The 25,602-nt window shown below is 39.7% G+C and overlaps 1 protein-coding gene and 1 pseudogene across 5 annotated transcripts; one reads left to right on the forward strand and one right to left on the reverse strand.

The window, feature by feature from the left end:
* Positions 1-2,175: 2,175 nt before the first annotated feature.
* FAM186B (family with sequence similarity 186 member B) lies at positions 2,176-17,177 on the forward strand. Of its 5 annotated transcripts, none has more exons than XR_012476132.1 (8): positions 2,176-2,465; positions 3,215-3,440; positions 3,707-3,889; positions 4,467-6,075; positions 6,817-7,009; positions 12,924-13,111; positions 14,630-14,747; positions 14,831-14,917. XR_012476132.1 is itself a non-coding variant. In XM_074225984.1 (8 exons), exons 1-8 carry the CDS (start codon positions 2,349-2,351, stop codon positions 16,975-16,977), a joined length of 2,763 nt encoding a protein of 920 aa, XP_074082085.1. In that variant the 5' UTR covers positions 2,176-2,348; the 3' UTR covers positions 16,978-17,177. The 5 variants fall into 5 exon arrangements, 4 of the variants coding, with proteins under 4 accessions (XP_074082085.1, XP_074082083.1, XP_074082084.1 ...); XM_074225984.1 differs by lacking the exon at positions 14,630-14,747 and adding an exon at positions 16,923-17,177 and having other exon boundaries at positions 14,831-15,022; XM_074225982.1 differs by lacking the exon at positions 14,630-14,747 and adding an exon at positions 16,943-17,177 and having other exon boundaries at positions 14,831-15,022.
* Positions 17,178-24,866: 7,689 nt separating this feature from the next.
* Positions 24,867-25,372, reverse strand: LOC141511640 (ferritin heavy chain pseudogene; annotated as a pseudogene).
* Positions 25,373-25,602: the final 230 nt, after the last annotated feature.

Raw genomic sequence — 25,602 nt, forward strand, 5'->3', positions numbered from 1 at the left:
CTGGTTTGGCATACTGGTTTGGCACACAGCTATACATTAGCTGTACCATAATGTATAGGCAAACCACACTGGTTACTGTGTAAAAAAAAATGAATAAAGTACTTTTTTTTTAACTGGATCTATGTTGGTATAAGTAACTTCTGGTGAAAAAATTAATTTGTAGTATAGGAAGGTTCCTGGTTGTGGGATTGTGGGGGAGAGGTGAGGGGTAGTACAGAGAGGTTAAATGACTTGGATGTCAGAGGGAAGACTTGAACACAGATCCAGTCTTTCATCCTGCCTATGAATAGTCTGTTTAATACTCAGTCTCATTGCTTCCTCCCACCCCCATCCCAAATCCTCCTGATGACTTCCTCCCCTACTGGAGACAAAGGGAAAAGAACTGGAGGAGAAATTGTTTGGAATCTGCTAGGAACAGCTCAACAAACAGAAAAGTTGGGGGGGGGTGGTTATAGAATGGAAGGGAAGTTATCAGTTTCCTAGTCCAAGTTCACCAGCAGCTAGGGTTTCCCAGCAGCTGCCAGCCCAGCCCTGCACCACTTCTGTCTTTGGTGACAGATCTCTCTTGTCACCTTAATGTGCTGGTCATATTTCCACTCCCAACCACCTCAGTTCTCTGGCATCTGCCTCAGCTCCAACCTCATTGGGCAGTACCTCAACACCATAAATATGTCTACCAAATGTTCTCAGCATCTGCTTCTCTACAAGGAACAGGTTAAGAATGGTAGACTGGCAGTTCAAATAGGAAGAACTTCAGCCTGGTAAATGTTCCCAAGGGAAAGCCAATAAACAGCTAAATGAGAAAGAAACTGACTTGGTCATACACATTGGCACCAGCAAAATCTTATTGTTTCTCAAGTTCTCTTGATGTTTTATTCCTATCTTGAGCTTCCTTTAGACAATTGCTGCTTTCCATAGCCTGCTGAAAAGGTGCTTCACGTTGCCACAGAGAAGAAATGCAAGGCAAAAACTGTTACAGAGGTTAAAAACCTGTCATATGGCTAGGATCCCCACTCTTCGTAGCTACCTACTCAAAACCTATTAAATCAAATGTTCCTTGGTGAGCAAGGGTCTGAGCAAAAGGAATCACATGTCTTTTAAGGAATTTTTCCATCAATTTACAAAACTTGGCAAAACTTCACCACTTCAGAAATAATTTTGACTAAAGTTGTCCATGTTGCTCTCTTCCCTTAGAAAGTGTTAGATAAAATGCTCACAAACTTAATCTTTGGTTTATGGAGGTCAAGGAGTAGTGTGGTGAAGAGAAAAAGAAGCTTTTCTCCATAGTAGAAGGAGAAAACAAACTTGTAATACCTGGGCAAATTAGCCCCCAGAAACAAGAACATTTGAGAGGCTAAAAGTAACTCTTCCAAGGAGCCCAAGGTAGCTGTTGCTTTAGGAAAATCTTAAATGCAATTCAACAAGCTTTTACTAGTAAGTTATTACTAGAACAGCACCTGTAATAATATCTGTGAGAGATATAAAGTTTATATCATATATGGTCCCTACTTTCATGGAGATGATAGTGCAGAAGGGGTTTTGATATATAAACAAATAATTATAAAATAAAATACAATGAATATAAAATAAAAATATTACTTCATAGAAGTGCAAAATAAAATGAAAGATAAATAAAGTAAGGTGGGTAGAAGGCAAGGCTTAGTCTCATTGACCTCATCCCTAGCTTCACCCCCTGCACCATTTTACAGAAATCCTTTCCAAAGCTTTCATTTAAAGAGTGCTCCCAGACTAGCTATCTCTTCCTATCCTACCTGACTGTACTCTTGAGACTCCATCATGCCCCTTTGAGGGTGCTTTTCTAGCCATCCCTCTTTTCATCTCTCTTTTGTATTTTGTCTTCCCCTATTAAATTGTAAGCTATCTAAAGATATGGACTATCCTTTTTCATGTTTGACTCCCCAGCATTAAAGACATATTAAGCACTTAATAAATAAATAGGTGAAGAAATATTGAAGTCAAAGCAGGTTAGGTTGTGACTTTAAACTTCTAAAGTTTGGGAAATTCTAGCCCCTTCTTTAGATTAATTAATAAGTAAAGCACTTAATCTGTGTTTCTCAAAATGAAGCACATGCATGTTAGAGAGATAGCTAGCTAGAGTCAACATCCTACAAAACTGATGATGTCACCCTGGGTTTGAGGGTCAGTTCTCAGAACCCTGTGATCTGGCAGTTACAGCAGAAACTGTGGTAGAACAGGGAGCATTTTTATGAGTGACCCTACAGAATCAGTCACTGGTCATATTGTTTTTTCTCTTTTGGTTTGTTTGTGTATTCATTTACATAAGCAAAGCTTCCCAGTTCTTCCTCCCTGAGATCTAAGTCTTTACCATGACAGAAGGTTGGTCCATCAGAGACCCTCGTAGACTTCACCATCTGGTGACCCCTTCAGCTGTGAAGGCAATCCTCTCAAAGATTGAAGCAGCCCAGCTGAAGCGAGCCCAAGAGGTGAGTGGCATGAAATAGGAAGATGAAAGAAGCTACAGATTCCCTCACATGACAGAGGTTGGGGGTGACCCCAGAGTCTGACAGGTGGGCTGAAAGCACTGGTTAGGGTAGATCCAGAGATCTTAGATCTGAACTCTCAGGTTAGTCTTGGCATGACCTAAACACTCAAAACCTAGATAGGACATTGGAAGGTTTAGTCAGAGTAGATACCTTTCCCAGATTTATTTCACAGTGGATAAGATGGAACTAACTTGGCCTCCTGAGAGAGGAGGAGCAAGAGTGGAACAAGAGGTCTGACAAATTCTTGGGAAGAGGACTACGAAGGGGGTATAAAAACTGAAGAAAATGCTGAGCTTCTGAGGAAAGGACTACAAAATGATTTTAATGAAGAATTTTCATGGAAGAAAGGAGGGGCACAGAATCCTGGTGAAGTGTTACATCTATTTCAGTTTTGTGTTCAGGATTCCCTAAGCTGATTCAGATCAGAGTAAAACATAAACCTATAGACAGAACCTCTGGGACCTTCCCTGATAGGGTTGCCCAGGATGTATGTATATGTTTGTGTCTGGGTGTTGTGTTGGTGCTCATAGGATCTCATTTCCTCCAAAGGGAAATGAATTTCTAATTATTCATTCTCTCAGAGATCTTGGGAGGAGTGACATCCAGAGCCCCACACCAACCCCAAATGTGAAGAATTGGTTGTTGTGAGTCCCAGTGTGAATCCTCTCCCTTCCTGCCCTGGCCTATAGGACATTTCTATCCAGCTCTCTGACATCTTGGTCAATGTCAATGGTGTCCTCAGACGCTTCCAAGAAGATTTAGGATCAAATATGAAAAAAAAGAAAATTAGTCGAAAGGAACAAGAGAAGGGCAAGAAGAGGTTTGTCTTACTGGAGAAAATAGCCTCCTTCTCAAAGGCTGCTGAGACAAAGGAAAGGAACCTCTTTGAAATCCTCAACTGGATGAGTGATTGGGGTAAGGTTCTGGTTTTACTGGGTTTAGGGTCTTAAGGATAGCATCCCCATTATCCTTGGAATAATCCTTGCAATCAAATGAGGCTAGTGTCCCAAGAGAGCTCTCATCCAGTTTTTATTGATGCCAATTATTCCCCTTCACTTCCTTCTCCATGGACTAAAATCCTGTGGAACTCTGTACCCCCTAGATCCTGCAGCCTCATCTCCAACAGTGGACAAAACAGAAGACTAAGCCTGGAAATCCCTAACTCTTTACCTCTTCTTCAGGTGACAGTTTGTCCCATGAGATCAAACCTAAGGAAAGTGAAAAGGAATGTGAAAAGCAAGATGAATGGATGGAAGTCATGGAGAGGGTGCTGCCACTTTCTCTCATTGCCACAGAGGGTGGCATTGAGTCTTTGATTTCTCTTTGTTACAATCTGATTGAAGAACAAAAGAAAAGAACCCTAAGTGAGTCACACACACACACACACACACACACACACACACACACACACACACACTGGGAATGGATGGTTTGGGATACTTAGGGGATCCTGACGGAGACTAAAGATTTCCTTGTTTGGATTGAGTTGGTAGGGATGACCAGCCAGAAAGACTATGGATGCCCATCTGGGGTTCTTTCTGATGTATAGAAGGCTGAGATGTTTTTAGGGTGGGGTACTCCAGGAAGATGCTCTCATTATCCCTGGAAACAAGGGAGCAGGGAGAAGAAAAACAAGGGAAAGAGAAAATGGGCTGATAATTTTTTCCCTTGCTATCTAGGGGAGAGGAAGGTAGGAAGGGATAAATATTTATTATTATGATACATGCAAGTGTTTATGGAATTTGAAGGGCTCTCCCTGAGTTGTAATTAAGCATAACAAAGTTTTCTTCCTGAACATAGTACCCACCTTACCCCAACTCTCTTTTGGAATAAAATCCCAACAGAGTTAGATAGTAATTGGGCCCATAGAAATATTAGGGAATTATGTCAATTCTAGGTCACAACAAGAACTAATTTCTTTTATTTTTCTGTTATCTTTAGGGCCCAAGGGTAGTTTTTGGAAAGCCTGGAGAGAGAAGATTCTATATAAATCTTCCTCCTCACTTCAGCCTCTGAGCCCAGAGCAAATACTTAAAGATAAAAATACCACAAAGGTAAAGGTAGGTGAGATCCAGGCCATGCTTCAGGAATTCTTAGACTCTGTCATATTCAACAAGGGAGAGATCAAAGCCATCAAGTACATATCTACTATGGTAGAAAACCTTAATCATGCCTTGATCCTTCAGTTTCAAGAAAACCACAAGCTAGAAACCCAATATAAAGTCCTAGAAGTAGAGATATTAAAAGAGATAAAGAATCAAAAACTCCTCTTCCAGAAGGAGTTCCATGCCCTTGAGGTCATGCAGCATGCTTTAGAGATTCGAGTCCAAGAATCAGAGCAGAAATATCAACAACTTCTCAAGGAAGCACCAACTGAGAAGGACCAGTTGCAGATGGGTGGAGGTGACGGAGATAGAAGGGATTTGACCAAGCATATTTCTAGACCCCTAAAATCTCAGGCCTCTAAAAAGATGAGCCTCCCCCCAATTGAAGAAGCATTAGACACAGAAATGGAGCAAAAACCTGAAAAAAAGAAGGAACAATCATTTCTGGAAGCAACTCAGTTCTTTCCAAACACCAAGACAAAAGATCTAAATGTCGATATGAGGGACAATGATACAGCCCTCTTGAAACAGTTGCCTCCAAGAATCTTTTCCTCTGAAGACTCTGAGGACATGGGCATCCATGCTGAAAATACCATTGACTCCAAGTACAAGGTCACTGCCTCGAAACCCACAGGCTACCAATGCATAGATTACATAGCTTCTGAAGAAGTGGTAGCTCCAAGTGCAATCTGGCTTGATGAAGACTTCCCCAGAGAAACATGGGGAGACTTGCTAGCTGAGAAGCCCCCTAAAGAGAAGACAGGCCTTTCACAAGAACAACAAGTAGAGGAAGAGAGGCATTGGCAGGAGAGAAGGAAGCAGTGGCAGGCAGAAGAGAAGCAGTGGCAAGAACAGCAGAAAAAATGGCAACACCTGGAAAGGGAACACAAGGAGAAACAACAACAGTGGAAGCAGGAGGAGGAGGAGCTAAAAAAGAAGAGGCAAGAGTATATTAACTTCAAGTTGCTAATGAAGCTTGAGGAGCAGAAGTTGGAGCAGAACAGAGAGACTTATATGTCCTTGTCACCATATGCATGTAAGAGGAAAGAGAAAGGAGCAAACCTCATGAGCAGGGCCTACCATAGCCAGTCATCACAGAGCAAGTTCCAAACACCTTGGATTTATGAATCCCAACTGTCCTCCTTTGGATCCCAGGAGTCCCATCAAGGATCCATGAAATTGGGGGTCTTTTCCTACAATGAAATGCCAGTCAAATCCTTCCCCAGTATTTCTAGCATTCTACAGAAGAAAAGGTACAGTGTGGATGTGCAGGGCCAGAGAAAGAACGTGTTGCTATTGAATAATGCTACTGAGTCCTTGGGGCTTCCTATTCACCTGCACAGCCAAGCCACAAAGCTGATCATGGAAATGCTCTACACAAACATCACCAGGTTTCAGTACCTAATCCAGAAATATAATACTTACAAGATGTTCCAGGACATAAGGTAAGTGTGGTCATTCAGTTCCATGAGCTGAGCTGGGGAGAGGATTCTTCAGAGGAAAAGAGAAGTTGGAGAAAGGAGTCAGTTAGATAACCCAGTGGCCTTGAGAAAAAGAAGCTTTGAGAGGAATCTAGCTTTGAGAGACCTGGGGAAAAGCTCTGGAGTCTCCGGAGTAGATGTCATTCATTCATTCATTTGTATTCATTCTTTTGAAATTCTGAATTTCAAATTCTCTCCTTTCCTCCAACCCCACCCCATTCATAAACTATCAGCTGTACATGTGAGATTATGCAAAACATCTGAGACTTTAGAGGAGGCACCTTTTACTATAGTTCCTACTCTGGGCAACCAAGTTAATTTCCTAGGGGGATTATCAGATTCTCCTTAGAACTCGCTAGAGAAATTTTGCATTTGGACTGGGCTAGAGTGGGAATGAAACTTCTCTTTCAGGAATGTCTTTTTTTCTGTAAATCTTTTTTTTAAAAAAAACAAACAAACATCACTTTAAAAATAATTGCAAGGGAATCCCAAGAAATCCAAACCCCTACCTTTCCTACTCTGTCACTTTTTATTATTATATTTTTCCCCTCTTCACCCCACAAAATATCAAGTGTCTATGGCTAGATTTGAACTGAGGTCTCCTAACTCCAGGGCTGTAACTACTTGTTACCCCCAAGCTGGCTCTGAAAGAAACCTAGAGAAAGCCCTCTATCCACTGAACAACTTGCTGTTTTCTCTTCCCAGGCAGGATATAATCAGCCATATAAAAACTAGCCTAAAAACTGGGAATATTGATGATGGCCCCAAATTTTACAACCTCCTAGAAAAAATAGACAAGTATCAGAACTGCAGACTGCAGATCTGGACAGAAAAGCAGAAAGTTTTGGACCAGAACCGAGGAGACTATTTGCAGCAAATGATGTCCTTATTCTCCCAGGTGGGTTCTGATTTTCTGTTACTTCCCCTGAGCTTCAGGAGCAAGAAATATCAAATAATGCTAAGGCCAAGAAAACATTCAGCTGGGAAAATGAATTGCAACTAGATCTGATGGATCAGGAGCCACCTGATCTTGAAGGGAGGCGGTACAGTTGAAGAAGGATTCTGACAAATTGGATCATATCCAGAAGAGAGTGAACAGGTGTTGAGAGGTCTAAAGACCTTGCCTATTTAAAACTAGTTCAGATGGAAATAACAAAACCAAAAAATGGCTAATAGAAAGTTGAAATCCAAGCTAAGAAAAAAGATAACATTTCACTGTCACTGAGTTCAAGTCATCAGACCCATGCAAATTACATTCCATAAAGAACTAGAAGATTTTAGTGCTGAGCCACAGTGTTCTTTGAAAGATTATGGAGAATGAGAGGAGAGAAGTAAATTTGAAGAGCAAATGCCATCATCTGAATTTTCAAAAAAAGAGAAGGAAATAGCCCTGGAGTCAGGAGTACCTCAGTTCAAATTCGGCCTCAGACACATAATAATTACCTAGCTGTGTGGCCTTGGGCAAGCCACCTAACCCCATTGCCTTGCAAAAAGAGAAGGAAATGGAGGTCACAAATTTTAGACTAGTGAGTTTTAACAAGTCTAAAAAAATGTCTACAAATGTCTCACCAAGGACATAAGAAAACATTTAGGAAAGAAAAGAATGACTTTAGAAGCTGGAAGAGTTTCATTAATAACTGATCATACCAGACTAGCTCCATTTCTTTTTTTGAGAGGATTATTAAAATAAAAGTTAAGGAAAATGCTGTGGAAATATCTTAACTAGACTTCAGAAGGGCATTTGAATAACTCTCTCATGCGCTCACTTTTAGCCCTTTGCAATTCGACTTCTGATCTCATTATTAAACAGAAATTGTCTCTCCAAATTGTCAAACCTAACCAGTCTTTTCTTGATGTTTATCCTTGAATTCTCTCAAGGCTTTAACAATTTTGAACACCTTCTCTTTATGAATGTTGCCATTTGGAGGGGCAAGGTAATTGGAGTTAAGGGTCATACAGTTAGTAAGGGTCAAGATTTGAACTTGGCTGCTCCTGACACAGGGACCAGTGTTCTATCACAGTGAATAGCCACCTAGCTTTCCTCCTTCATGAATGTTTTCAAGATTCTGTTCTCTCTTGGCTCTCCTCTCACCTGTCTGATCACTCTATCTCAGCCTCCATTACTGATTCATCAATCATGTCATGCCCAATAAATGAAATTGTACAGCCAGGTTCTTGACATTCTTCTTTCTTTATATTCTCTCACATGGTAACTTCATCATCTCCTAAGGGTTAAATTAATGCAAATGACTCCTAGATTAAATATATAGATGATTCTCATCTCTATTTCCAGCCCTAGTCTCTCTCAGACAATGATATCTGTTTTTTTTTCTAAATTAAAGGGAATAGTCCTTGAACTTTGTTCAAACTCCACAGCTCCTTATCTGGATACAGATGGCACTCTCCTTTGCAGACAGCCCAAAATTGTTCCCAGTTGTTACACTGATGAAATGAGTGAGTCCTTCAAGGTTGAACATCACCCCCATGTTGCTGTTAGGGTATACAGTGTTTTTCTGGTTCTGCTCATCTCACTCAGCATCAGTTCATGCAAATCCCTCCAGGCTTCCTTGAAATCCCGTCCCTCCTGGTTTCTAATAGAACAATAGTGTTCCATGACATACATATACCACAGTTTGCTAAGCCATTCCCCAAATGAAGGACATTTACTTGATTTCCAATACTTTGCCACCACAAACAGGGCTGCTATAAATATTTTTGTACAAGTGATGTTTTTACCCTTTTTCATCATCTCTTCAGGATATAGACCCAGTAGTGGTATTGCTGGGTCAAAGGGTATGCACATTTTTGTTGCCCTTTGGGCATAGTTCCAAATAGCTCTCCAGAAAGGTTGGATGAGTTCACAGCTCCACCAACAGTGTAATAGTGTTCTAGATTTCCCACAACCCTTCCAACAATGATCATTATCCTTTCTGGTCATATTGGCCAATCTGAGAGGTGTGAGGTAGTATCTCAGAGAAGCTTTAATTTGCATTTCTCTAATAATGATTAATTAAATTAATAATAATTTAACAAATTAAATAAAAAACAAATAAAATAAATATTAATTAATAATTAATAATAATTAATGATTAATGATTAATCCATAGCCATATGAAAAAATGCAGCTATGGATTGCTTTGATCTCCTCATCTGTAAATTGCCTTTGCATATCCTTTGACCATTTGTCAATTGGGGAATGGCTTTTTGTTTTAAAAATAAGACTCAGTTCTCTGTATATTTTAGAAATGAGTCCTTTGTCAGAATCATTAGTTGTAAAGATTGTTTCCCAATTTACTACATTTCTTTTGATCTTGGTTACAGTGGTTTTATCTGTGCAAAAGCTTTTTAATTTAATGTAATCGAAATCATCTAATTGGTTTTTGGTGATGTTCTCCAACTCTTCCTTAGACATAAACTGCTCCCCTTTCCATAGATCTGACAGGTAAACTGGTCCTTGATCTTCTAATTTGCTTATAGTATTGTTTTTTTATGTCTAAGTCCTGTAACCATTTGGATCTTATCTTGGTAAAGGGTGTTAGGTGTTGGTCTAATCTAAGTTTCTTCCATACTAGCTTCCAATTATCCCAGCAGTTTTTATCAAAGAGGGAGTTTTTATCCCAATGGCTGGACTCTTATCTCCCGCTTTTACACCTAGTCTATTCCACTGGTCCACCACTCTATTTCTTAGCCAATACCAAACATCAGAATACAAACTCAAACATTCTTTTTTTTTATAAGTAAGATTGGGGAGAAAATTGTACACAAACATATTCTTTACAAACCTCTTAATTCAATTTACATGTATTTTTAGATTAGTACATTATAGGATCAATAATAACATAATAAAATCAACATTTACCAAGCAGTTGCTTTCATATCAAACTTTTCACTTTATGGGGTTTATTATTTTTCTAATCAATTCATTGCCAAACATTGCAAAAAGTACCAATTTAATGCAATGTTAAATCATCCCAACCTCATATAAACACGTATCTCCCTATAGACTTATAGTTCTATATTTTCTTCTTTTCTTACAATGATTTGTAAACCATTTTCCAAAGTTCCCAAAATCCATCTTTGGTATACAAAGTCAACCCTACTGAAACCTTCTGTCTACATACTTTTACCACTTTCCACACTTAACAAATGGTTCAAAAGAAACTCCAATTGTCTCTATGTCTGGATTTTCTTTCCAGTACTTTCAGAATCTCTTACTCAAACTATACAATTCACATTTTCCACCATTCCTTTTCATTAGCTCTTCTTGACCTTAATTCATATTATTCGTAACTAGAATCATATAGCTTATACAGCTATATAAACCACAGATATGATTCCTCTTTTCACAATACATTTTCCATTCCAAGGTTTTAATATTTAACATTTCCTTCTTATAGCTGATAAAATCCTGGAGAAGGCCAACAGCCATTCAAAAATCCCTTACCTAATTAGAATATTCCCTGGCCCCCTTTTTCAAATAGAGTAAACTGAATAACTTTTATAGACAGACCATCCTAGATTCTTTCTGGGAGGCTGGTCTTCTATTCTTCAACCCTTACATGTCCCATAATTTTCTGTAATAACTAACAATATCTGAATCTATATTGATAAACTCCTGAAGCTCTAATGATGCCATATCATTCTGGAAAAAGATTAATTATTTAGTTTCCCCTATACAGGTATATCTTGGTAACCACATTATACACTTTAGGATCAACCTGACTCTTGTCTTTCTGAAATTTATTTTCCCTATTTTCAAATTAAAATAGCATTCCTTTCTATGATTTCTTTAACATATTTGGTAATATTTGCTGTTTCTTTAACTTCAAAATAAGGTCCCTTTTAACATTTACTTTACTAATTCTTCCTAAAGGAACTCTCACACCTGAAAAGGGGAGGGAGGGGAAACACTCTGGCAGCACAGAACCAAGGAGAACAGGAAAGATAAGGGAACATAAACAAGGAATGGGGGGGGCCTTCTCATAATACTAAAATAATAGAGTGAGTAGTTTGGCCTCAGTCAATTTAACACCAAAATCCATTCCTTTAAAAAAAAAATTAAAAAGTCCCTCTTGGAAGTGCTCAAGAGACAAAGCAGGGGTGAGGAGAGAGGGATATTACCCACTGTAGCACAGGCAGAAAGCAGGCTCAAGGGGAGAGCCAGTGAGGGCATTAGCTGCCTAAAAATCTAGGTGCCCAAAATAACAAAGAGCAGCAATTTAAATGAGGCAACCCACGGACAATTTTAGGGGAACTTTTCTCCCCATCTAACAAGTCAATAGAAGAACCTGAACACACACGTAAATAGACACTCTAAAGACATAAAGACAGATGAGGCACAAGCACAGATCACACAAATGCAACAGAATTTTCCAGACTGACCATCTCAACATATCCACAAACACAGGCCAATGGCAAATTCCTGACATCTCAGAAATGCCGTGAGGGGAGATTTCAGTGTTGCGTCCAACCCTCTCTCCCTCCCAAAGGTCTACCTGCTATCGCAAGGAGCACCCAAAAGAGGGGACCCAGACATCATGTCTGATATGGAATTACCCTGCAACCAAATGTCTAGACCCAGAACCAGAACATGCTTACCTTTGGAGGTGTAACAGGATCTCCACTTAGTCCAAATGGGGGATGGCAGTTGAGAGGTCCATACTAAGACTATGTCTACCTAGTCCTGGGGCCCTGGAACATCATCAGGGGCTGACTCCCCTAGGAAAAGGAGAGACAGTCTGTTTGAACCTAAACTCAAGGCTCCCATGGTCTCCTTTGGTGACACAAAACACCAAGATCTTTCTGGGGCCTCCAAATGTTGTACCTAAAGAGTGATGATGAGACCAGAATTTGATAAGGTTGGAGATCTTTATTCCCAGGGACTGTCTGGAGATTGAGTTCCCAAATCAGACAGTACCTGAGTGTTCAGGGAATAGGGTTTTTATAGTGTTTTGAGGAGGGGGGGGGTTACTGAGAGCAGGCAGGACACAGAGAAGCAAAGACAGCAGTTAGATATATTATGTTGACATATACATATGTAAACATAGGGTTTCATATAGATAGGGGTGAGAAGGGGTCAGGGTCTTTGTGTAATGTTTGAACATATTTTCTGAGATGGAAGGAGTCAGGAATTTACTATCTTATGGTTCCAGCCGTATCTGGGGAAGGGGGAGGCAGTGCTGGAATTTAACAGATACAGCAAGATAATTAGGCTAACAAGGGTGCTTTGTAAATCTTTAGACAATTTTTTGGTATACCCATGACCCCTTGGGTCCTATCAGACTATTTTCAGACCCAAAGGCACCCAGCCAAAGTTATATTTCTAAGGAATTTCTCAGGGCCCAGAAGGATGTCAGGGACCCCTTTCTATACAGGAATTTCACAAACATTGATATTGTACTTCATTATCAGCGCTCAAAAAGGTACTTGAATTGTCCTTTATTTTCTGCCTTAGAAGTGTTGACACCCCAAGATTCCATTATGATATAGAAACATACCTACAAGCCTTAAGTCTCTGAAATTCATTCTTGCATTATTAAAAAAGAGGCTTATTTTAGAAGAGAGGGGCTCATGAAGGGTTCTTTAAGGGTCTCCCATATCCACAAACCTAACCTAGAGCTGAGCATAGTAGACCCTCAATACTACTTGTTATTTATTGATTCTTATGCTTCTCATAACTGCACTTAGATATTATTTCCCTAATATCCATTCTTTTTATGTCTAGACCCCCAAGTAATGTTAATGCCCTTGACAAGAAACCTGCTACACTTTCTGCCCCTCCCCTCTCTTGAAGGCCTGATTTGTTTCTTCAGCTTCAAGGGGAATGGGACCTGAATCTGAACACTCCATTTCTCATAATCAGCCCAGAGAAGCAGAAAAAAGCAGACACAGGAGCAGTATCAAAGAAATATGACTATTTCATCAGGGCTGATGAAACACAACTCAGGCAGTCCCCAGTGGCGAACTATCGACGGTATCCTGAATTTCTAAAGATTACTCGGTATGTTATATCGCTTAAGGATGGAGAACCTGGGATGGAATAAGCCTTAAAGACCAACAAAGGTTTTTCCTGGTCCAAAAAGTATCCATGTAGAAGGAATCAGAGGCTAAAAGTTAACCCTCACTGAAGTGTGAGTGATTTATCCTTATCTGCACCGCTGAAAATAGTTCCAAGTTGCCAACTACCAGAGCTGAGAAGGCAGTATCTATGGGTATGTCTGATCTAAGTATGGTCAACAATAAACTTGAGTACATTTCAGGCTATCAGAGTAAAAGAAATTGCATTCCACTCCAATTTAGAATCAACAGTTGACATAGTTGCCATCTGATCCAAAATTGTTTTTAAGATGTTATTGTTTTAGTATTTTTTGTATCTCCTTCACAAGCTACTGACTGTTTTTATGATTTTTCTGTATCACTCTCATTTCCCTTGCCAATTTTTCCTCTACCTCCCTTTTCAAAATCTTTTTTGATTTCTTCCATAGCCTGAGACCAATTCATATTTTTCCTGGAGGCTTTGGATGCAGGAGCTTTGACTTTGTTATCTTCTGAGTATTTTGATCCTCCATTGGACCAAAGTAATTGTCTATAGTCAGATTTTTTTTCTTCTGAGGTTTGCTCATTTCCCTAGTCTATAACTTGATTTTAACTCTTTTTTAAGGGGGGTTGGGCCTCTGCTTCCAGGGTAGAGGACACCCTGTATTTGAGTATGGGCAAAGTCACAGAGTCCTGCTACAGGGAATAGTACCGAGACCTTTGCAATCTTCCCCAACTACCTTATCATGGGCTGAGCACTCTGGAAGCAGCTGCTGAGTGACTATCTGCTAGGTGCTCCCCAGGCCTGTTCCTGGTTTCCTGGGGCCAGTTCTGCACTGAGGCCTGTGCTGGACTGGGCTCCACTTTCACTCTGGTGAGGCAGAGTGTTCCTGCTGACCTTCCAAGTTGTCCTTGGCATTCTCTGGACTGAGAGATCTAGAAACTGCAACTACTGCCATGGGTCCAGACACCTCATGGTCTGTTCCTGGATGGCTGGAGCTGGTTTCCTCCAGTGTGTCCTGGGCTGCACTGAAGACCCTTTCTAATCCCAGTATAACAGACCCTTCCTGCAGATCTTCCAAGTTGTCTCAGGCTGAAAAATTGTTTACATCAATCTTTTTTTGTGGGTGCTGCCACTCTAGAATTTGGTTAAGAGTCATTATTTAAAGGTATTTTGAGTGGTTTGAGGAAGAGCTCATGGCAATCCTTGCCTTTACTCCACCACCTTTGCTCTCCAGTTGACATATTTGCAAACATTTCTGTTCAAACACCTAGTACCCACCATTCATTCATTCATGTAAATGATCCGATTCTTCCTACCTTAGGAAGCAAATATGCCAAAAGAGGCTTTTATAAGTAAGTCCTTAGGTATAGAAAAATGACCCCATACAATGTTGGGTCATTGTGTGACCATCTCATGGTCCCTCAGTTTTCATGTGGTCAGAAACATAGTATCTGGGTTCACATCCCACCTCCTTTTCAGGCCCTGTATCTTGAACTTTCCCAAAGAAGTAAGCAAGACCTACCTTGGGGAAAATTGAGTGCATCTCTTCCTCTCCAATCATAGATGTAGAGCTGGGGAAGGATAGGTGTGGAGAAGGGTAAGTGGAGCTGACTCTCCTTGGTTGGGAGGGTAGACCCAGAATAGAAGAGTATTGCTGCTTAATTATTCTTATTCACTTAGCCAAAGAGGTCAGGAGATCGAAGCTATCTGGAAGACTGATGTGTCTGTGTCCAGTTATCCAATAAAAGAGAAGACTCCTGCAGGTGTCACCTGGTCGCAGATTGATGGGTACCCAGATTTTCCTCGGATGGTGGAATTCGATTTTCATCACTCCTACAACAGTCCTTCCTACCTGAACACCCTAAGAACAAGGTGAGACTTATGGGTTTTGAGGGCTGAGTGGTCATCTTGTCCAAGGGCAAGAGCCAGAATCCACTAGTTTCTCATTTAAAAAAAAAAAGCCAAAATTTTTTTTTCTTTAAATCTTTCATAACTCAAAAACCACTGTCAATTCTATTCAGTATAATTGGATGAGTTATTTGTCAACCATTTATTCATTTGAATGTGAAATAGGTTTTCTCTGCACATATTTTATGGCTATAACTTTTGACTTAAGCATTTATACAATTAAGAATATAATTTTTTTACCCTTCATAGTTACTTAATCATACCTGATAGAGCTTGAGTGGAGGGAAGGGTGTGTTGGGCAAAGGAGAATGATATATATCTAGATGTAGTCTGGACCTGTGATTTCTTCATGCTAAGGAAACTGGCTCCACCAGAGTACAATGGCAATTTAGCTGTTACTTTTTATCTTAAGAGAGTTTTGGGGGGGCGTGAGAGATTAAGGAATTTGATCAGGATCACAAAGCTAAAAGTGTCAGAGATAGAACATGAGCCCAGGTATATCTGACTCCCAGAATAATCCTCTATCACTCTGTCAGACTGCTGTTCTGGACAGAAAGAGAAATTATAAATCATCCAGGACATCTGAGATATAGGCTGTTGTTGTCTCTAGTGCTTCTGTTTGCTTGCTGCTTCAAGAAGGTACCACAGAGAAATACCAGGGAGAGAATACAGTTTAGGTTGGTCAATGGCTTATCCCTTCCTAGTCTGAGTTCTGGGAGGTCATTTGGTGTTCCCAATGGAAAATTTGGTCTTCTTTCAACCCTAACTGTTGATGTCACTTTTTTTGAGAACTCCAAGCCATTTAAAATTAAACCATCACAGCTGCATTTGATTGAGTTCCAGTCAGGCATCACACACCCCAATCATGTATCTCAAGTCTGTGATTGCAGATATACATATATAATCTCCATTAGGACATTCCAAAAGAAATTGTGCAATGGATGATGCTTCCCTACTCTCCCAGAGGTACATCCCTATCTGCTCAACAACCTTTTCCCACACCCTCCTTACCCACACTAAAAAATTTGGTTTATATTCCATCTGGGTCAACCCTTGGAGGGAGTGATAAGTTATCTCAACTTCCCCATCAAAACCAGCCCTCTCTACTAACCTTGTACTGGGTTTTCACATCCAAGTCAATGGTTTCTACTGAGTTAAATGTTGCTTCCATGTAGGAGTTATAATTTAACCTGGAGGTCACAGGAATGAAATACTTAATAATGAGATAGTAAGCCATGGAGATCTTTTAGGGCAGGGTGCTTTTGGTGGTTCTCAACACACAGCAGGTTATGCTTTCTTACTTGCTCTGCTACCATACTGTCCCTTATGGCAAGTGTACCACATCTGAAGATTGACAAACAAGTGAGTCAAGAGTTTACACATGCACAAGCAGTCACCAACATACAAATTTAGAGATTAAAACATTCTAGTAGGTAGGAAACTGGATGAATTGAGTGGGGAAAAGGATGGAGTAAATGAATAAGCAAGAGGAAGAAGGTAAAACCAAGTATCTCTAGCCATGTGCTCTCTATCTCCCATTCTATTTCAACTTTCTTCCTCACTCATTTACAGGACCTCTTTTCCACACTCTTCAGATTTCTCACCTACTTCTGAGTCTTGGGAAATCACTCATCAGCAGAGTAATTGCAAGAGACTAGTGTCAATAAGATGGAGAAGATGAATTCTTGATGCCTGGCAAGAATGAAAGTTAGGTTTCATGTCCAGACCAAATGGGAATGCAGCTGTGAACTTGACTATCAGGGAGGCTGTTCAGAAGGCTTCATGTGGATAACAGAGAATTTTTGTATTTTTTTTTAAAACCACTCAGTAGTCTTCCTGAGCAGACCTCTCCAAAGACTTTTAGAAGCTGTTTTTCTCTTTCAGATCACCAACATTTTCAAAAGAAAATCCACCAGTGACAGAGATAATGAACTCCTTCATGAGAAGTCAGCTGAATCAATGGATGAAATCTGAACTAAGAAAGGAATATGGATAGAAATCTTGGACAATGTCTGAGAGGTGCATCTTCCTTCTCCAACTTCTACCCCATCTATTCTGATTCACTAGCCTCCTCAACTCTCATCTTGTCCACACTTATGAATAAAATGTCCTTCTATTATTTTCTTCATCTATTCATTGATACAAAGATTGTGGGTATCAAGACTACCTTATGACCAATAAATTTGGCACTAAGGAAATGTCTATAAATGGTACTGGGCTAGGAATTATCTAAGGAGAAATAACCAAGTGATGTTTCCATATTTTGAGAATTCACATTATTAGCACTGATATAATTTAAGGTATGGGCAATTATATAAGGAGAAGAAATAAGCATTGTACTTTTTGGGGGTTTCTCTGCCTAAAGTGCTTTGATACTTATTTTTAAAATGGATGAATGACTCACCAGTATATAAACAGATAATGAAATATTAATAACAAATCCATGTCAGATGACATAAGGAGGTGGAGGGTAATCCATCATTATAGGATAGAGATACAAAGGGGTATAGTTGTGGAACTTCCAGCTCCAAATGATGTTGGGTCAGGAGAGGGTATCTATCTCTCAGGGACCAATCATCTGATCACTTCAGGAATGTTTCCAAGAGGCAAGGTGGGGGGGGTGCTGGAGGGAATTATAAATTGTTTTGTATGTGTTGTTTGACAACTAGAATGGTGTGTTTTCAAAGTTTTCTTTGTTACAAGGAAGGGCTCAAGCTAGAGGGGATAAAGGGGAGAAATATTTCCAGAAATGATTGTGTTATTAAAACAAAAGACACCAACAAAACTGATTGTATTTTTAAGTACTTAGTGAATCGAATTAAATACAAATCAAATACCTGTTTACTGGTTGACACCATCATCCTTTTCCTTCCCTTTTTCATTCCATAACTACCTTTTTCTCCCCCTCTATTTCCACCTTAGTATTTTATCTAAGAAGGTCCCTTCTTCTACTCTTCTTGCCTTTCCCACCCTTATCAGACATCCATTCACACTTACCTTTCTAGATTTATCTCAAGGAATCTGTCATTCAATATCACCTTGCTTGTCATAGTCCTTACAAACCCATTTGCAATTTAGACTCCAATGTTTCTAGTGTAACTAAATAACCTACCATGGCATTGCCAATGCTTGGGATCAGTTGAGTGCAATTGTCCCGATATCTTATTTAGTTACAAGAGAAGCAAGGATGGAAAGATCTCTAAATTTGGTTGGTGGTCCAATCCTGGTTTTTCTCCTTACTAGATATGTGTCAATTGGACCAAACTGGCCTCTAACCTGTAGATGGGAGGAGCCAAGCAGAATAGTTAGAGATGGGAGAGTCGGGATTCAAAAAGTTTAATTTCAAAGTGAGGGCAATGACTTGTAAGCAAAGAGGCAGATTAGATACATGTTCTGGGGCCCACTCCTAATGGAGGGACCCAAGGCAGTGTGGGTAGATCTCAATACTTATACCAATGGTTGTGAGTTGTTGTACAATGATGAAGGTAAGAGCAAAAATGTGACAAACTTCATCACCAAAACTTGTCTATTCTTGTCCAAGCTCAGAGAACACATGGTGCTGGTCATAACAGTACAATAATTATGTGATTATACAGAGGATGAGATCATCCAGAGGGTGAGCACAAATGATTGTTTTGCCACATGAGGGTTTGCTTGCTGGGTCTTAACACTGAAAAACAGGGTTTCTCCTAATATCTTGACATTCCCCCCTTTTGGCCAAAGGGGGGGGGGGTCCTGAAAGAAACAATAAAGAAGAGGCAAGTATAAACCAAGATGTCATGAGAAGCCAGTTGGGCTGCCCAGGGAGTTAGTTCCTTAAGGTGACCCATTGGGGAAGTATGTCTCAAGTAATACAGCTAACCATTGCTTGCTTGCAGGCAGAAAAGGGGGGGCAAGAATATAGAGGAAGAAAATGCCAGCACATACTTGAATCAGGGCTTGAGTGGTTGGGCATAGAAGGGAAGAGGAAGAAAAATTCTGCCTCTGGGTCTATATTAGATGAACTTTGAGGTCCCTTTGAGGTTATCCATAAGTATGGCAGCTATAGGAGTAGTCAGCAGGACATGGCAGGGGTCATTAGAAACAATGATTGATTGATCATGTAGCTTGTTTTCAGATAAGACATATGGGCTGCTTGAGATGTACAAGGGTGAAAAAAAAAACTTGCATCAATCTTTGGATCTGCATTTCTGCTCAGCATCCTTGGTTAAAGGTTTTTTATTAGTACATGAAGTAGGCCCAGTTTCCTAGCCAAATTGGGCTAGGTTCAAACAATGCAATAAGCTTTTTCATATAATTACACTAAGTTGGGTCACATTAAAGTCATGTTACAGAAGAGGGCTCACAAGTTTTGAGAAGGGAGATATTTACATGTCACTGAGGTAACCAAGAAAGCTTAAACATGTAAAGGAATATAACAATAATCACCAATATTAACTAACATCAAATCTCTATCTTAGTAACCTATTTTTTGAGTCCCAGATGTCTCTTGTAGTCCCTAGGTTCTTGGACAAAAGGTTTTATTCTCAAGATAGCTCTAAAGATCCAAATCTACGGGTTCCTAGATAATTCTAGTAGCAACAAGACCTAATACAATTTAGTAAATTTGATATCCAATCTCAAAACTCCAGAGAATTTCAGATGATATACCATTTGCTGTTTCTTTCCTAAACTAAATCCTGTACCCGATATAAATATACTTAAAAATTCACAAGTGTTCAACTGTAAAATGAATTCCTCTGCCTTTCCATATTATCAGAGATCTTAAAAATGGAAAAATTTTACTTTCTTTACCATTATCAAATACAATTTATATTTAAAATCCAATTAACCTTTAATTAATAAATCCTTTTTTGAGAACTTATTACTAAAACATACTCAAAGCCTGAATTTCCATGATAGATAAATTTGGAAGCCAATCATATAATTCTGTTGCTTTCTCAAATTTTACAATTTAATTTACTTAGAAAACTTTTACGTTACATCTTTGTCTTATTACTTTGTCTAATCATTTCTCCCTTAGGGGGATATCATCTCTATATTACAATTTGATCACAATAGAGATTAGAATTATAAGATGCTCACACCTGCATCCTATTAATAGTAACTCAGAGATGTTCTACTATAAACCTATTATGTAATAGATTTAGTATTATATTTATAAAGTTTCTTGATTATTATAGAAATGATTAATTTTAGAAAAGAAAAGAGAGGGATATAGAAGGGAAAAACTCCCTTAGCTGTTTGATTCCAGGCAAGATTCATATCTGAATGTCAACAATGTAGTTGTAGTGTTAAAAGCAAGGCTCATGTTTATTCAGGTAGTGAAATTTTTTTTCAGAAAGGAAACAGCACAATGGGGAAATAAAGTCATGAAAATCCTACCTTGGGCCAGGTCAAAGTTGTCCCTCAACCATTTCCCAGGCACAGATATTTGAATGCCTTTAGCAATTTCCACACTGCAACCCATGCTATTTTCTACTATTGGCTTCATGACAGTTCAGACAACTATCCCTGTAATCAAAACACAGAACAATAGTAAATTATAGTCCCAGGATTTTTACCTTAAATAGCAAAATTTCACTAACCACAATTTAGGGCTTGAATATCTTTCTGGATGTTTCCCTAACAGTTGGCATTTCATCTATTACTTACTTATAAATTAAAACTCCCCATATTCTGGAGTTTCAAACAAACATCTCATAGTTGATCCCTCATTGATATTTTGAAGCTACATCTTTAAATCATGCTCTATACTTTCATAATAGCCAAGATTTCCAGATGAAAAATTGCTATTATTTACTATCTCCTTTTTTAACAAAATAGATCTCAATAAATATTTTAACAGTTCTCAAATGTCTATTATTACTTCCTTTTAAAAGCCCAAATCATGTGTAATAGCATCCAGATTAGAAAGTGGTTTTGTCTAACAGTATTTGTTACAATGATCTCTCAAATTTCATAATATAAGAGAATTTAGAAACACACAAAACCCAAACAATAAACTTCAGATGCATTTTCAAATTATTCCATATGAAAATCATTAATCTTATTACCTTTGGCATTTTAAAACCACTTTAGTGGGCAGCTAGGTGGTGCAGTGGATAAAACACCGGCCCTGGAGTCAGGAGTACTTGAGTTCAAATCTGGCCTCAGACACTTAATAATTACCTAGCTGTGTGGCCTTGGGCTAGCCACTTAACCCCACTGCCTTGCAAAAACTAAAAAAAAAAAAAAACTCAAAAAACAAAAAAACCCACCACTTTAGAGTTATCATCATGGAACAATTACAGTCAATTAGAGAAATAATAATATAGTGCCCAACGCTGTGTTAAACACTTTACAAAGCCAATTTCTACAATTGGAATATTATTCAAGTTTTTCTACATTTTTCCAATATATTTTTTTTCAACACCTTTATTTGGGAACTTGATCTGAGATGATCAAAGAAGTGTTAACAAGAGGGGGTTATAAATAAACCTTTTACCTATTTTTTTCCTCTTCTCTCTGAGATTACTTCCAAACAAGCTGCCTTCCTTCTTTGCCCTAGAACAGGGGTGGGGAGCCTTTTTTCCTGCCAAGGACCATTTGGATATTTATAACATTATTCTCGCAATATATTGGGTCAAACAATTAGCCCCTAAAGTTCCTAGATTTATTGAATTTCAAATCCTGCCTGCCAGACCATGGACCTTAGAAGTTGCTCCTTGCTCCTGCCCTAGAACAATGAAGCTATCAATCTTCAACAGAAAATATCATTTTAATTTTTATAAAATTTAATCCTTATTTTTCTTTAAAATAAATGCTGTAAGAGTAGCACCCTAAAACTTACTAAGATATTTCAGAAGGGATTGAGTTCCTAGAATTACCCCCAAAGTCTCTGGAGTTCTCCCCTGCAATTTTAAAATGATTACTCTTCAAATGCCTTAATCTACTGAGATGTTTTTAGCAGTTCACAACTTTGATCATCTAACTTTATTTCTGTCATTTTAACATAGTCAAAGCTGAAATGACAGGAAAAAATGTATCTTGCAATTTTTTTTCCTCCCTTGGAAGACCACAGTGGGATTTAGTCTAGCTTGCTGGAACAATTGCTTCAAATATTCAAGTTCATTAATCTTTCCCAGTGTTCTAGACTGACTACAGCCCACAGAAATTTTAAATCTTTCAAGGTAACAAAATCTACAGATAAAATAAACATGACCCAGTATTTTATAAAGACACAAACACAAACACTGAAAAAACAGATACAAACAGACATGTTTTTTTTTTTTTAACAAAACAGTTATAGTTATAATTTTAGACACATAGTTACAAAGGCAAGCGCTTTAAAACACAGCAGAGGAATAGATGGAACAATGGACAGAGCTATGCAGTTTAAGAAAGGATATCCTTACCAGAGAGATCTGACATGAATTGTGGCCACTAAAGAGGCCCTGTGATTATTTTCCCCAAGAAAGGCAAGTTCAACCAAGGCAGGAGCTTGAGATTGGAGTAGGGAGAAGGGCAGAAAGCCCAACAGATGAGGAGGTGAGGAGGGGCTTAGACTCCAGAGAAATATATCAAATAACTCTCTGGTGGCGCCAGAGAGTCCAGAGACTTGGTTCCATGTCCAGTTCCATTTCTGATACCAATTAATGTCAACTGTATCAAACTGACCTCTAACCTGTAGATGGTTGGAGCCCAACAGAGCAAGCAAGAGACAGGAGAGTCAGGAATCAGAAAGAGGTTTAATTTCAAAGTGAGGAAAATGGCTTTCAAGCAAGAAGACAGATTAGATACTTGTACCGGGCCCTGACCCTAGGTGGGGAGGCCCTGAGGCAGGGTGGGGAAATCTCAACACCATAGCCCAGATAATGATAGGTAGCAGTATCAATAAGACAAGTTTGATTCATGGCAGGACTTCATGACCTGCTGAGTTGACTGAGCTGCTCAGAACATAGAGAATACCTGGGGATTGTTAAAGCAGTACAATAATTATGTGATTTTTGCCAGAGGGTGAATGCAAAGGATTGTTGTTTTGCTAAGCTCTGAGCACAGCCTGCTTGCCAGGCCTTACTCTGGAAAACAGGGTGTCACCGAATATCCTTACAAATTTAATCTCTCATTACCTCAATTTCTTAATTGGCAATACAGTGATAAAATTTGTTCAAGTGGGTTATTATAAAGAAAGTGACTCTGAACACTACATAAATATGGAAGAGATCTGGATATAATTCCTAGCTAGAGAGAGTCTCAGGTAGAGCCTCAGCATGGACTTGGATTGAATGGACAGCTTGTGTAGATGTTATATGAATAGAAAGACATATGTACACAAGTGTTAAGAGGGAGAATGGCAACCAAGACTTACTTAGAGGCTGTTCCTCTGCCTGGGTTGGTATTTATTTTGTGATAGGCAGCCCTATGAGGGGCATTTCAGAGTTCCCAGGATCATGAAAGACTGATCCTCTGTTCTACTGGCCCATGCAGTTGTGACCACAAGAATTGTCAAAGTTTCCAATGTGTTCTAAATCAGTCACAAACTGGGCATAGTTCCAAGAAATTTATCCTAAGACATTGAAATTTTAGATTCTTCTCTCACCTGCTTCCATGCTTTGGCTGGGAGGCTAAAAGGATTTCAGTTTAAAAGGGGTTTCTGCTTCAGGAGGGACTAGATCCAAGGGTCCAGTGGAATATGTAGTTTATTCTCTATGCTTTTGTTTTTATTATACATTTGCTAATAAACTGCCTTCAAGAACTTTAGTGAAGGTAAGTGAATGAAGCAACATGAAGAACAAGGAAGGGGGATGGTTTCTAATGGGGGTGACTGAGTCGGAGATGAATTGACATGCACTATTCCTATATAAGGATCCATGGTGATAAAATAGCATAGTGACTCTGTTGATTGATTGCTGGCCATATTCCCAAGATCTTGACAGTTAATAGAACCCACAGAATACAACCATTCTAAAACAGAAAAAGCCTTTCTTTTCCACAAACAACCACATAGGGGCAGCAAAGTGCTTGTTTAAGTGTCACATGAAACAAAATGAACTAATTTTATTTGTATCTTAAAAGCTGAGATCGCTAGAAAGATGAATATAATTTAAAGATGGTGGGGGTCACCCTGCGAAGATCTAATGACTTTTTTCAATCTTCTTCTTTTCTTCTTTTTCTTTCTTTCTTTCTTTCTTTCTTTCTTTCTTTCTTTCTTTCTTTCTTTCTTTCTTTCTTTTCTTTCTTTTTGGTTATTGCAAGGCAATGGGGTTAAGAGACTTGCCCAAGATCACGGAGCTAAGTAAGGATTAAATTCCTGAGACTGGAATGGAACTCAAGCCCTCCAAGGGCTGATATGCTAACCATTGTGCAACCTAACTGTCCTTCCTTTTCTTTTTTAAGCTTTCTGCATTCTCTATTTAAATCCCCTAAACTTCCTATCCATCAGCTCCTCTGTATTCCATTCTTATCTCTCTTCATTGACTTTCATATGTAGTCTCCCTATATCAACCACTGCCTCTGGAGCATCTCAAACTAGACATTTCATAGGCATCTCAAATTTAACATGGCCAAAAAAAAGAACTTACTATCTTTCCTCTCTTCTCAACTTTCCTATAGCCGTTGTCATTCTCCCAGTCACTAGACTCAAAACTTTGACATCGTTCTTTTTTTTTTATCAGTACCAAGTCACTTTATGAGGATGTAAATGGTGGTCGGCCCCCCCCCCCCCCGTACAGATTAGGAAAAGGTCAGATAACCAAAATATGCATGCACTGAAAGACAGTAGGAGTCTCGCCCACAGTTACCAGGTGTTGGGGAAGCCATGGGTGGCTTAACTCTCATGGTCTTTGTCTCCAAGGGTGTGCTTGTCAAAAAGCTATTCCACCATGCCAGAATGGGGCCCCCATCTTGCACAGGTTGGTTATGTGATCACCCAGTTGCTGGATGGACTAGTGGGTCTCGATGAAATCACATAGGTGGGTCGTTCTTGTCAGCTGGCAGCCTGTGCAGTTCCAGTAAAGACTGACTGACAGTTTTTCCAAGTGCAGCGCACACTGCATGGCGTTGGGCCGGCTCTCCCAGGCCTCGCAGTCTGCTTTCTTGATGTCCTCAGGGAGATGCGGCCGCCGTGCTGGTGCTGCAGCTTCATCAGCTCCTCGCGGGACCAGTGCAGGAAGTCCTTGGCCAAGTTCTTCAGGGCCACGTTGTCGCGGTCAGAGCAGTGCAACATGGACAGGAGGACGTAGGAAGCGGAGAGCTCCAGGACCTGGTGGTTGATGGCCGCCTGGAGTCCTGGTGGTAGTTCTGGCGCCCCTGAGAGGGAGGCGCGGCGGTCATGGCTGCGGCGGCGGCGGCTGCTCGCCCGGGAGTGTCGGGGAGTGGAGGTGAAGGTGGACAGGTGGCTAAGGGCGGCTCCGGCCGGGAATCAAGCGGCGGGTTCCTTCAAGCACTGTTGAAGCAGGAAACCGCAGCGACTCCCCTCCCTGCGCTTCTGGCCTTGACATCATTCTTGATGTACGTAGTCTTTCGTGCAATCATCATTTCCACCTTCACTTCCTTCGCATATT

This window comes from Macrotis lagotis, chromosome 2 (assembly GCF_037893015.1).
Source record: "Macrotis lagotis isolate mMagLag1 chromosome 2, bilby.v1.9.chrom.fasta, whole genome shotgun sequence".
Taxonomy (NCBI): Eukaryota; Metazoa; Chordata; class Mammalia; order Peramelemorphia; family Peramelidae; genus Macrotis; species Macrotis lagotis.